Source organism: Sarcophilus harrisii, chromosome 1 (genome assembly GCF_902635505.1).
Source record: "Sarcophilus harrisii chromosome 1, mSarHar1.11, whole genome shotgun sequence".
Lineage (NCBI taxonomy): Eukaryota > Metazoa > Chordata > Mammalia > Dasyuromorphia > Dasyuridae > Sarcophilus > Sarcophilus harrisii.
Genome location: NC_045426.1, coordinates 303,628,630 through 303,642,812, shown reverse-complemented (window position 1 = coordinate 303,642,812; position 14,183 = coordinate 303,628,630). Strand labels below are relative to the sequence as shown.

The following is a 14,183-nucleotide window of genomic DNA, read 5'->3' as shown; positions in this document are numbered from 1 at the left end:
TGAATGCTGAGTACTTAACCTGGTATCTGGTACATGGTAGATATTTAATAAATACTTGTTGACTTGATGGCTTGATATAAGTCTGTTTCAGCTCTCCATCTATGATTCTGAGAGAAGGGAGCACATGGTTACTACGGGAGAAATATGCAGATAGGATCCCTGGATATAAAAAAAGGTAATCTTATATAGGCAGCTAGCTGGTGCAGTAGATAGAGTGCCAGGCCCGGAGTCATCCTCCTGAGTTCAAATCTATTCCCATACACTTAATCCTGAGCAGGTCATTTAATCCTGTTTGCCTCAGTTTCCGCCTCTGTAAAATGAGTCTGAAAAGGAAATGGCAAACCACTCCAGTATCTTTACCAAAAAAACCCCCACAAAAACCCTAAAAACAACCAAAACTAAAATGTGGTTTTGAAGAATAGGATATGACTGAAAAATGACTGAACAATCTTGTACACACACAAATTAATTCATTCTCTCTCTCTCTTTCTCCTCTCCCCTTTCTTTTTCCCTCTTTCCCCTTTTCCCTTCCCCCTTATCGCACTCAGATTAGAAACATCAATTTGCCCTCATCATCTTCTTTCTCTCCTACCTTTAGTCCTGGGTAGATGATAAAGGCTGTGTGATTCAATTCCACATACAAGGATCTGGGTCCTGTGTTCGGCTGGTTCAGTAAAAACAGGAAGGAGTTCCGAGCAAAGTCTTTGGCAAGCAACAGGCTGCATTTGGAGGTAAGGTCATAGGCCTGCCCATCGAACGTCACCACGTGCCTGTCCCCAATCATCACGGCATGGTCTGGTGAAGAGGAGGCCCAAAGCCAGGGTTATGTTCCAGCATGATCAGATAGTAACACTCGAACTTTGGGGGCCTGGGGTGTGACGGGATAAGGGGTCACTCTGACTGTTAGCTCCCCTGGCTACAATTAAGTGCTAAGGGAAACTTGTTTTTTGTCTACAGTTTCACACAGTTGGTGGGAGAATTGCAAAGGACTTTAGAGATCAGAACTTCTCACCCAAACTATTTTTTAAATAGAGAAACAAATGGGGCTCCCTGCAGCTCAGCAGCTGCGGCCTCATGTGTGACTGGCATCTTACAGGCATCCAGTCCTGTTTAGAACATGCTAAAAGGTCCTTCTCCCCATTTTAGAGTGAATCGCCCGTGGTCCTTTGGCTTGTAATGTCAGATTTCAAATTGTCTGACTGCAAGGACATTTTGCCACATCCTGTTGGGCTCCTTTACAAGGTCCTCATCCCATCTTGTACCCATGAGTCAAGTCCTGGATCTCCAAAATAGAAAAGCCAGGAACACTTAGGGCTGGAAGGTGATCTGACAGTATTTCAAGGATGTTCCCAAATGTTGCCTCTAGTGCTGGCTTCTCTTCTCCCTCTCTCTCCTGCTTTCCTGATATTGGGTCATTTCAGTCCTCTTGACAGGAAGGTAGAAGGCAAGGTGGGGCAAGGAGGGGCAACTGTCTCCTACATCCATCAAGTCCCATGTCAGCAGCTCTGGAGCTTTTGTGGTGGCCGGGGGGAAGCTGAGATGATTTTGGGAGAAGTTAATTCAGGTTGCTTTCATTGGGGATCTTTTTCTTTTCCCACTATGTTAGCAGGACTACAAGGACCTTGGAAGTCAGCCTTAGGACTATAGTACAGCTTTGTAGCAAGTCATTTAATTTCTGTGGGCCTCAGTTTCCTGTGTGGAAGGATTGCACTAGATCAAAGTTTCTTAAATTGTGGGTGGCAACTCCATCTGGGGTCTTGTAGCTGAACGTGGGGGTTGCTAAATTAAGGAGCCCGGACTTAATAATTTCTTGTATGCTTCCTAGATGTAAATCTTATGCTCCTATCCTTTGTTTCCTCAAAAAGAAAGGAAAAGAACTGAAACTCAAACGGGGAGGGAATGTCCAATACTAGACACATAGTAGGTGCTCAGCAAACACGTGCTGCCTCTGCTTTGTGGCCAGCCAATCACAAATGGGCTTCACAGGCAGAGGCCCCTCCAAGGGAGGCAGTGTCTCTGCATCAGACAGGGCTCCCACATGATGTGGTTACAGTGGTTGAAGTGGAGACAGAGACCATTCATTCTCAAGCAGGGAAATAAAAATCCCAACTCCTCTCTCAAACCAAATTTCCCCGGAGGCACCATTTTCTAAAGTTCATTGGTCTTTTCCCAGTAAGGGATCTGGCTCTGCTCTTGCTTCTCAATCTACAGCCCCCTGAGCCTGGCGTGGGGGGTTGGAAGGGGTGGAGGGTAAGTCTGGATTTAATTATCATTCGTTTTGCCTTCTGACTTCCTGATTTTTAAAAAAAGCTCCTCTTGATTCTGTGCATTATATGAGCCCCTCCTCCCACCCCTCCACTTCCTTTGGAATCCGAGGGGTCCCCTTTGGGCTTTTGGAAGGGCCAGCTCCAAGGCTTGGGAGGAGGTCTAGCTTCCGTTAGTTGCTGCCGCCCACTGCTGAGGACTGCTTTCTCACCCTTTCCACTCTCAAACCCTGGCCTTTGTGCAAGAATCCAGATTTCTGTCAGGCATTTAAACAAGGGTTCCTAACCTTGGAGTCTGGGAGCTTATTATTTTAACAAATATTTTGAAAACTATGTTTCAACATAATTGGTCTCTTTTATAATCCAATGGATTTTATTTTAGGCATTTAAAAACATTATTCTGAGAAGGGGTCTATAGGCTTCACAGAAATGCTGAAGGGGAAATAGCAAAGGTTAAGAACCCTTAAGCACTCAGAAAACAATTGGTCCCATTTATGAGTTCTACTCCATTTCCCTAGAAACTGGTTTTTCAAAAATGTGCTTATTCAACCCCAAATAATACAGCAAGCCCAATCAGATTGAGCCTCTCAAAATGAGAGAGGGAGTATGGCATCAGGAAGAGCTGAATTCAAATGCCGGCCTCGAGGGCAGATAGGAGGTGTGATTATGGAAAAGTTACATAAGCTTTCTGGGGCTCAGTCTCTCATCTGTAAAATAAAGGGATTGGATTTAGTGGCCATTAAGGTCCATTGCTGGCTCTAAATTCTGATCTTTGATGCTATGCCATCAGATATATCACTTATCATCTTTCCCTTTCTTGATGGATTACTACTGATTTTTTTTTTTCTTAAAAGGGTGTGGATAAATGGGGTATAAAGGGGCTGGGAACTCCCACCTCACTCAACAAAACCCTTGGGGTTCCAAGGAAGGGGGAAGCTGGATGGGGGCTTACGTTCAAAGGGGTTCTCCAGCAGCCGATGCTTGATACGATAATATTCCGCCAGGAGGTTGATGCTGTACAATTCACGAAGGGGCTGCAGCAATTTTTCTTCGATGAGATAGTTGGTCACCTTGGCCAAGTCCATTGGCTGATCCCCTCCTGGCAGCACTGGAAGCCTTATCACCACGGAGCAATTCCTAGAGGGGACATACAGAGACCCCTGAGTGGGAATGAAAACCTGCTTAGCCTCCCTCAGAATCAGAGGTTCGGTGTAAAATGGGGATAAAAGCAGTACCTATTTTGCAGGATTGCTGTGAGATCCAATGGGATAATATTTGTAAAACTCAGTGCCTGACACATAGTAGGTTTTATATAAGTGCTTATTCCCTTCCTCTTATTGCCTGATGAGGAGGGATTCTCGGTGTCTCCCCATTCAGTTCAAATACAAGCAATAAGCATTTATTAAGCTACTGCTGTGTGCCAGGCACTGTGCTAAGCGTGGGCACTGTGAAGGATCACACCCTATACATACTCCTTCTTTTGATTCTTTGTCTTTTTATTCTGAAAAAAAAATGAATGAAAAGTTTGAATGACTGAAAAAGCATTTATTAAGAAATGATGATGTGCCAAATAATGCATTAAATTCTGAGGTTGTAAATAGCTCTCAAGGAGCCCACATTCTGATAGGAAAACAATAGTTACAGAATGGATGAGGAAAGGAGGCGGCAGGGAAACAGGAAAAAGAAGGTCACCAGCAGCTGTCCACTTAATTCAATTCAACCAGTATTTATTGAGTGCCTATTAAGCACCAGAAACTCGACATTGGGACTACAAAGACAAAAACCAAAATAGTCTCTGCCCTTGACAAGTTTGTATTCTTTTGACATGGAACCCAGTGAATCTTCTCTCCAGAGGGTAGTGGATGGCCCCAGACATTCGGGTAGAATAATGGAAGTCTTGTTCAAGATTGAGGTTAGTTTGCCAGTTAATGAACAGGAAGGAGGAAGGAAAAAACAAGGGAGCTACTCTGGGGTTTGACAGGGGAAGGCAGGCATTTTTCTCTTCAGCAAAGATTTGTTTGTGTTTTGTTTTGTTTTTAAAAGAAGGGACCCCCTGTCCTGCTATCTGGGTCTCAGAGAGTAGCTTCTAAATATTGATCTTTTCCTTCTAACTGGGCTGTCTCCTAGTCAGTTCCCAGGTATATGTAAAGAGTTCAGTTTCTACTTAACCATCTTATTTTCTGAGCTCAGCTCAAATGCTGTAGACCTGGGGATAGATGTGGTGGAAAGAAAGCCAGAGCAGACAACAGAAGAGAGAGGTTCTTCCCTGACCTCAGATACATACTTAGCTGAACAAGTCACTAAACTTCTCAGACTCAATTTCCTTATCTATGAAATGGGAATGCTGATATTAATAATAGCATCTATCTCACAGGATTCTTGCGAGAGTCAAATGAGATGTCATATTTAAAGGACTATATAAATGCTACCTATTATCATTACTATCAGCCTCAACAACAATACTAAAAAAAAACCCAGGATACTCTTAAGCAATTCAGCAACAAAATTCAATATACATTTATTCAAATACTATAATTCAACAAATAAGTTTACCCCAGGAGGGGCTGATCATACAGATGACAGAGACCCTGTCCTCAAGGAGATTGGGAGCTCATGAAGGAAAAAAAAAACAAATAGAATATGAGATCACTACAATAAAATGGAAACTCTTTAAGAGTAGAAATTTTTTCCTTCATTGGATTCTTTCCCCAGGGCCTAGACAAAACACTCTTTGATTGATTGATTGAGAAGTGTTAAGTACAAAGGTAAAGTGGACAGATCACTTAATCTCTGTTTGTCTTAATCCCCTGGAAAAGTAAATTGCACCACTTCAGTATCTGTGCCAAGAAAATCTCATGGGCAGCATTGGTGTAATATGGTCCACAGGTCACAGAGTTGGACATGACTGATCAACAAGTGTAAAAGTGTGGCCTAAAGTGTTCTATAAAACAAGGGGAGGGGAAAAAAATCACTTCTATTAAAATAGTTTTTATTTTGCCATTATATCATCTTTATTTCCAAATATATGTCTTTTCCAAAAATACTAATGGTCTCTTAATGGCCAAATCTAATGAATTAATGAATGACCTTTTCTCAATCTTCATCCTTCTTAACCTCTCTGAAGCTTTCAATACTATCAACTACTCCTCTAACTCATTCTTCTTTTCAGATTTCAGTCTATCTCTATTCTCTTTCTATCTATCTGACCCCAGAATTCTTTACTGGATCTTCATTGAGGTTGAGCCTACTAACCATGGGTGTCTACCAAGTCTTGTGCCTTCTTCTTCTTTCCCTCTATATTATTTTGCTTGGTGATCTCATCAGCTTCCATAGATTTAATGATCACCTTTATGCAGGTGATTCACAGATCCACTTATCCAACCCTAACTTTTCTGTTAACCTCCAATCTTTCATCTCCAACTGTCTATTGGACATCACTAGCTGGATGTCTCACAGATAGCTTAAACTCAACTTGTCCAATATTAAATTCATTCTCTTTCCTTTCAAGTTTCTCCCCTTCCTTTCTTATTATTTTTGGGGTTACCACTCACTCTCCCCAATCTCCCAGGCTTTTAATCTAAGTGTCAGCCTCAGCTCCTTATTCTTTCTCCCTTCTCCCCTATACCCAATCTGTTGCCAAAGTCTATTTTAATATTTACATTGAATATCGATACCTTTCCTCTTTATTTCTCCTCTCCTGCAACACTGCCATCACCTTGATGTAGGTTCCCACCACTGGACTATTGTAAGAGCCTTTTTACTAGTCTTCTCAAGTCATTCTCTACTCTGGACCACCCTCATTTTTAGCTGCTTTAACAGATTAAATACAAAATCCTCTTTGCCTTTACTGCCCTGCATAAGTAGGCCCCTTCTAAATTTTCCAGTCTTTTTTTTACACCTTATTCACACATATTTTATTATTCAATGACATTGGTCCATTTGCTATACATTGACACACAAGACAGATCATCTCCCTAATTAGACCATTTTTACTGTTTGTTCCCCATATCTAGGATCCTCTTCCTCATCATCTCCATCTCCTGGCTTCAAGACCCATCCAAAATTCTACTCCCTACAAGAGTCCTTTCCTGATTCCCTTTAATATTGGTGTCTTTCCTCAATGGATTATTTCCTTTTTATCTTGTTTGTACATAGTTATTTACATGTTTTTCCCATTAGACTGTGATCTCCTTGAGGGCCGGGACTGTTCCTTATTACTGTTTTGCCTTTCCTTGTATCTCCAGTGTTCAGCACAGTATCAGTGCTTAATAAACACTTATGGCATTGGTCTGTTGATTCTTCTCTACCCAGACAACCATCCGTTATAATAAAGAGTAAAAAAAAGAGGAGGAAAAAACATTTAACAAAACTAATCAACATGTCAGTTGAATCTGATAGTCTATATATGTTTCCACATCCACAGTCCCCCATTTTTTGTGAAAAAGAGAGAGAATTTCATTGTCATCTCTTCTTCAGGGCCACACTTAGTCATTACTAGTACAAAGAGTTCAGCTTCTTTTTTTATTCTGCTTTTATCTGAATAGCTAGAGAAGTCTCTCCTGGTAAAATGGTGATGACTTGAGCTTTGAAAGGTGAGTTTCAATGATAAGAAAAAAGGTGGGAATCAGTTCCCTGTGTGAGCAAAGTCCTGGAGTTGAGAGAGGTCAGGACAGGAACAGGGAATCACAAACGAACACAGGTTGACTGAACAAAGGCTATGGGAAGGGGAATAGAAGAGTAGAACTTTAAGGCAGATTGGGGAGGGCCTTGAATGCCTAAATCAAGAATTCATTCTTCAATTGAGAATAATACATTAAGCAGATCATTTGGGCAATGGTGTAAAGAATGGATTAGGGAAGCTTTTGGCTTCTCAGCTCAAATAGGGGGAAATCATGGGTACTCTACCTAGCAAATAAGAACATAGTAGGTCTTAAATAACAGATGAAAAAGGCAGCAAGGGGTACCATAAAGGATAGAGAACTGGCCTAAGAGCCTGGGTTCGAATCCCACCTCCGACACATACTGGTGTATCTGACACTACTTGGACAAATCTCAGGCAGCTGTCCACAACTAGGAAATAGTTCAATGAATATTGATCTTCAGGGCAGAAGAAATTTCCTCTCTGAGAGTTTCTGGACCAGAACGACAACAATAAAAATGTGTCCTTCACCCCCATTACCTCGCAGAGAAGCTGTAAATGCTGGACAAGGGTTTCCGTAGTCTTCTTATTGCTCTGGAGAATTTGGCTTCTGCCCACTTCAGTATCTGGTGGGCAGCCTGGTGAAGAAGGGGTCAAAACGGCCACAATAAGAAATCAGCCTCCTGCTCCCTCTGGTTACAGTTCTTGTGGCTGCCCCTCCCTCCCAGGATGCTCAGCTATGAGCCCAATAGGGGACCCTGGGGCACCAGGGGGAAGGGGCTGGGAGGAGATGCCTCCTGTCTGGCACTCACCAGATCCAGGGCACCTTTCACAGCTCGTAAAGAGAGCCGGACTGGCCTCGTGAGCCAGGTGTCCACCATCCCCGAGGGCACACAGGCCTGCATCCTCCTCAGAGCCTCCTCGGTCCTCTCCTGCCATACCTCATCCAGGGGCTTGAGGGTGACTTCGTAGTAGGCATCCTTCAGCGTGGCTAATGGCTCTGTAAAAATCAACTGTCCCTAGCTCTGGAGCCTTCTGGGAGATCCCACAAGAGTGACAGCAAACCAAAAAGGACCAGCCTTCCCAAGCTCAGTCTTACTAAGGCCTTATGAAGGACTCCAGTGTCTAGAGTCACCTAGAAAATCATTCTAAAGGCAATTTCTCTTTCTGCTTAGTTCCTGGGAGACTCTGGGGAATGCTGGAGGGCAAATGGGGAGCAAAATGAGACCCAGAGAAGTCAAGGGAACGGTCACTCACTTTGCAGCTCACTCTGCGTCTGTTCCATCAGAATCTGGAGCCTCTCCAGGTGCAGAGGGAGGTGATGTCTCAGCAGCTGCCTGGCTGAGCTTTGCCTCCATAGTCCAGCTGCAGCTCTACCCCCTGCCTGTAGTGCTTTCACAGCATCCTGGGACATCTGCAGGACCCAGCCAGCTGCACTGTCCAGAAAGTCTATCTGTTGCACCTGCCAGCCCAGAGAGGAAATCCCCTACTAACTGTCAGCAGCTCTGAAGGTTGGAGAGTATCCTACAGCATCTTCCCTCTCTAAAGAACCCACGCCTTTCTGGGAAGTTTTGGCTCCATTCCCAGTGTACCAGGGCCTGTATCGGATACAACTTTAGATATGGAGAAGGTTTCCTTCATTTAACAAAGAGTAGGGTTTGTGTGGGATAGGGATTTTCCATTCAGATGGGACCCCTCCCTGATTCAGAGAATTCGGTCCTGGACTCCAGAAAAAGGGCATCAGTTTTCAGGAAATAGCAGCCCTCCCTCATATCTTTCCATCATTCCAAAGTCCTTCTGATCCTTTATATCTCATTATCATCTTCTGGCCCCCAGTATTTCTCTTCCCTTACCCCACATCCCCTTCAAATTCATATGCTCATTGACCACCCAATTTTCCCACTAGTTCCATAATCAGTCAGGGTAACAGGGTTAATATTTGTGCCCTTTCAGACAATTTCACCCTCAATAGAAGCAAAATCAAGCTGAATGAAAGCTGATGATGGCTGAATCTCTGATGTCCTGTTACCAAAGTTCAACAATTGAGGAAAAGGAGACCCAGAGAGGTGAACTGACTTCTTCAATGGATGGATCACATAGGAGGTGACTGAACAGAAAAGCTTTGAGCCCCAATCTACTTCCTCCTAGCCCCTACGGGTCTCTTGTAATTTAGACCATCTACTCCTCAGAAACCAAAAAAGGGGAGTGAGAAGAAAGGAAGCTACCCCTAATAAAGAGAGGGAGAGGGTTCAGTAGGAACCATAGTCTTCCTCAGGGAGGGAGCTCCTTCCCCAGAACCGTCCAGCAATAGAAAAGGCCATGCTTGGCCAGACTAACGCACCAGGTCCCGGAACTTCTGGAGGTAGGTGTCAAACACTTGGAACTTCTCCACAAGTCTGGCTTGTAGGTGAGACCCGGCCTTGGCCAGTTTGGACTGAGGAAACAGGAAAGTAGGACTGGGTGAGGGAGAGACAGCTGGAATCGGGCTTGTTATGGACTCTGTTTTCTATAACAGAGATTCAAAATGACCTCTGCATCGGGTCCCACCCCCTCCACATCTTGGGCCAGACAGAAGGACCCTTGCAGGTTTACCTCCGCGTTTCCCAGGGGAGTGATGCAGCCGCGGGCAGCCAGGCTTAGACTCTGGTTTGCAGCCTCGAGGACCAGCTGGCCCAAGGATTCATTCTGCCCACCTTGGATGCGGAATACAGCCTCAGCTCTGGCCACCTGCCTTCTGTCAGAGCAGGCACTGATCTCCACACCCTCCTCTTTTGGTCCTGGGCAATAAAAGGACAAATTGATTCTTTAGGATGCTTCTCCTTTAGTTTCTCTGACACCGGCCCTTGAAGGGAGAAGGGACATACTCATAATAGCCTGGATATAAACTACCAAACACGTATATACCCAGATATAGTTATACACATATAAGACAATTTTGGGGGGATAGAACATTAACATGTATGATCTTCATGCCCACATCAGGAAAGTCTTCATGTACAAGGAAGCCCTTTAGCTGAGCCTTATAGGAATCTAGAGGGTTTTTTTTTCCTTTTTTTTTTTTGCTGAAGCAATTGGGGTTAAGTGACTTACCCAGGGTCACACAGCCAGGAAGTGTTAAGTGTCTGAGATCAGATTTGAACTTGTGTCCTCCTGACTTCAGGGGCTGGTGGATAGAGCACCACTCTAGAGTGGTGCTCTATCCACAGAACCAACTAGCTGTCCCTGGAGATTCTAAGAGATAGTGGTAAGGAAGGAATATATTCCTAGCATGGAAGCAGTCAATTCAAAAAACAGGGAGCACATTTTGGTATTCTCCACATTTAATAGTGCAGAGCACACAAAAGGTGTCCCATAAATGTTGAATCAGAATGAGATTAGGTTACTTGGCTGAATTATCAAGTTTTAGGTGGCATTCTTACCTCCAAAATAAGGCCTTAGGAAAAGCCTGAAGACAGACTAGTAACAATGAAAGAGGCAAATTTTGGTTGGATAGAAAGAAACTTACCCCTAAGTAGCAAACCTTCACTTGGGAGTTATTCTTCCATCACTGGGCCTTTAAGCACTGACTGGATAACCACTTGCTTAGTAAGTTACAGAGGGAGATACTTTTTCAGACATGGCTTAGAAAAGATCACCCTAGAAGGCTCTTTCAACTATGAGACTCTGTGGTCCTTTTTTCTGAATGATAAACATATTTCAGTCATGTTTTCAGTTATGTCTAACTCTTTGTAACCCTATTTGGGGTTTTCTTGACAAAGATACTAGAGTGTCTTCATTTCCTGCTCCAACTTCTTTCACAGATGAGGAAACTGAGGTGAACAGATTAAGTGATTTGCCCAGGATTACACAACTAGTCAGTGAGGCAGATTTGAACTAAAAAAACAAGCCTTACTCCAGTCGCAGCACTTTATAATCTGAGCCACCTAGTTCCCCAAAATACACCTACATACTCCCATAAGGTTACTGTTGCCTTCACCTACCTTTTCCATATGCTAGGTAAGCTCGGAGACAGTCTGGAGTCCGGGAAGCTGTCAACTTCAACTTTTCCTCTCTTTCCATGCTCCCCTGTAGCAGGACTACCTTCTGAGAGGCTGATTCAGTGACCCTTCCCAGCAGGCTCACTTGCTGATTTCCAGGTGCCCTCATCTAGAGTTGAGAGAGAAACTCCAGCCTATTGGATTGATCATAATCCTCTCCTACCCTCCATTACCCACAGCACCCAAAAAAGGCATGTCTGGGGATGTGCTGAGTGAATGGAAAAAGAACAATAGGACTGACCATCTTCCTATTCTTCTCTGGCTCCCCAGTTTCCCTCCCTCCTGATTAATAATGATTGTGTGCATGGCAGGGAAGGAAATTAAGATTCTGAAGTAAAAGGATAAGAGAGACTAATTGATTGTGGATTGAAGCATAGTATTTTCCCCTTTTTGTTTGCTTTTCTTTTGGATTTTTCTTTTCTTGAATGGCATGACAAATATGGAAATAACATTTAAAAGGATTGCATATATTTAACCTATATCAAATTGCATGCTGTCTTGGGAAGGGGGGAAATCGGGGAGGGGGGAAGGAGAAAAATTTAAAACATAAAATTTCACCAAAATAAATGTTGAAAATTATTTTTTCATGGATTTGGAAAAATAAAATACTATTAAAAATGAGAAACTCTCTATATAAGGAAAGTAAATGATACCCTAAGTAATATGGGCATCAAACTGGAAGCTCCTTTGCTCCCAAAATATCTCCATCATTGACCTACCACACCCAGTTATATAGAGTCACAGAACGAGTTCTTCACCTTTAAAACACAGCCAAGGAGGAGAGAAAGTGTGGTACATACAAGCACAGAGTTTGGAATCCAAAGACCTAAATTCTAATCCTGCCTCTGTCACTTAGGAAATTTTGAGTAAGCCATCAGACCCTCAATTTCCTTATCTGTAAAATAAATGGATGACTTACCAGGGCTCTTCTAGCCCTTATCTTATAATATATGATCTAAACCAGGGGTCCTCAAACTTTTTAAATAGGGGGCCAGTTCACTGTCCCTCAGACTGTTGGAGGGCCGGACTATAGTAAAAACAAAAACTTTGCTTTGTGAGCCTTTAAATAAAGAAACTTCATAGCCCTGGATGAGGGGGATAAACATCCTCAGCTGCCGCATCTGGCCCGAGGGCCGTAGTTTGAGGACCCCTGATCTAAACCGTGATGTGATTTCCTATCAGAGGTGAGCATCTCCTAAGAGAAAATAGATGCTAAAAATATTTTGGAAACTATATAGCACAACTGTATGCAGGATCAAAATTGCAGCTCTAGAAAGTGCTAGAAGACTATCTAATCCAACCTTCTTATTTTATAGCTAAGGAAACTGAGGCCCCGAGCAGATTAAGTGAATTCTCCAAAGTCACACTGGTAAAGATTGATTTTAAAGTCAATATACCTTCCATGGTCCAATGCTGAGGCTGCTAATTCTACCATGGGAGAAAGTAATAGGAATGGTTATTAAGCTTTTCTGCAGGAATGAAAGTCCAGGGGCCATAATGATGGGGAAAAGCCACCCTTTTGTCTGTGGATTTGGGCCCCAAGGGACTGGATACGACCTAAGAGAAGGGATGCTTATCCAAGGAGATGGGGAAGTTTCCCTCCAGTATCTGGCGCTAGATGGCGGCGTCGTGCAAGCAGAAGCAGCCAGCCTCCCCTTCCCAACCCATCTCCAGAAGAAGGAGCCCAGGGCTAGCTCCCGGCTGTACTTTTGCATGGCAGTAGAAAGAGAGACCTAAGGAAGGGGAGTGCTGGCCAGTGTCCCAGAGCCAGGAAGACCTGCCCAGAATGTAGCTTCAGGTGCAAGGTCAGCAATCCATCCATTTGATCTTCCTAATTTTATAACCTTCTACGACTGGAAAGGACTACACACACTATTTAGTCCAACCTACTTATTTTTACAGAGAAAACAAGCCCACGAGGTTCTCTCTTCTTTGAAAACAGAAAGCTGGAAGCAAATCCACTTGTATCCCTAATCCAGAAAGATCTGCTCAAGATCAGCAGAGATAGGATTTGAAAACAGGTCCTTTTCCTCCAGAGCCAGAATTCTTTCCACTGGATGACAAAATCTGACTTTTTTTTGTGTGTCATCATTTCAGGACCCCCTGATGGAGCTCTAGCTTACAGTTCTTCCCCAAACTTGGGGAGGTATAACTTGGCTCTAGCTGCAAGTATTAGGTTACCTATTGCCCCACATCCTCCCTGCGGTCCAGGTTCTCTCCTTTATGAACAGAAAGCTGGAATCAAGCTTATCTGTGCCCACAACCCAGAAAGAAGTTATACTAAAAAGAATCTGATCACGCAGTTGTTATCCCTGCTCCTGTGTTGTTTTATGCCAGGATGGTCCACCAGCACCATGTCAGGAAACTGAGTCACTTCCATCTGAATTGGCTTAGGAAGATTCTGCAGAGCACCCGGCGAGATAGGATTCTAGACTTTGAGATCCTTTCTTGAGCCAACCTGTCAAGCATTCAAGCTGTACTGCAGAGAACACAACCCTGATGTGAGGACTGCACTGTTTGAACGCCAAATATATGTTTGCCCACAAGACTATTTTATGGAGAACTTACACAAGGCGAGCACTCAGGACAGAAGTCAGGAAAAGTGACATGAGGAGACCCTCAAAGTCTCTGAAGAACTTCAGTATAGAGAAGCATGGGAGACCCTGGCACAAACCACCCAGCCTGGCGTGGTTCCATCAAAGAATGCTCTGTGTTCTGAATGAAGCAGAATTGCAGTTGTTCAAAAGAAGCATCAGATGCGCTGATCTGCCCTCCAAACTTTTATGTGCACTATTTGTGTCTGACGGGTGGTAGAACATTCCAAGTTCATATTGATTGATCAGCCACAGTGGGACACACTGTACCTTGACCCTAAAATAATGATGTCATTTTGGCTGCTTAAGACATAGGGGTTGTACTGGAAAACCAAGCATGATCCTCATGTCCTTACACACATACACACAATGATATACAATAATGTCTTCATAGAGAAAGGTAAAGTAAGGCAGGTGCTAAATGCAATAGGTGTGACCTACATTCTATTCTCCCTAACTCCCTCCCTTCTCATCTGAAATACACACTCATCACAGTCCCCATGTTCCATGTTCTAATGTTTTTAGTCCTTTTCACATACGACCAGCACTCTGCTCATCTGACATCCCTCAATACTTTCCCTTCTCCCAGAAAAAAAAGCAATCAATTCTTCCTCTTTTAAGTCATCCTACAACCAGGAGAAGGGTTCTC

General features: G+C 43.5%; 1 protein-coding gene across 1 annotated transcript in view; it reads right to left on the bottom strand.

The window, feature by feature from the left end:
* LOC100916970 overlaps positions 1–14,183 on the bottom strand; it is a 160,622-nt gene that overhangs the window by 23,596 nt on the left and 122,843 nt on the right. The window contains exons 61-68 of the mRNA XM_031945439.1: positions 10,884–11,049; positions 9,496–9,680; positions 9,245–9,337; positions 8,161–8,365; positions 7,716–7,903; positions 7,444–7,541; positions 3,217–3,401; positions 593–795 (exon numbers count right to left, since the gene is read on the bottom strand). Of these exons, the coding sequence (XP_031801299.1) occupies positions 593–795; positions 3,217–3,401; positions 7,444–7,541; positions 7,716–7,903; positions 8,161–8,365; positions 9,245–9,337; positions 9,496–9,680; positions 10,884–11,049 (1,323 nt within the window). The remainder of the gene's footprint in view (positions 1–592; positions 796–3,216; positions 3,402–7,443; positions 7,542–7,715; positions 7,904–8,160; positions 8,366–9,244; positions 9,338–9,495; positions 9,681–10,883; positions 11,050–14,183) is intronic.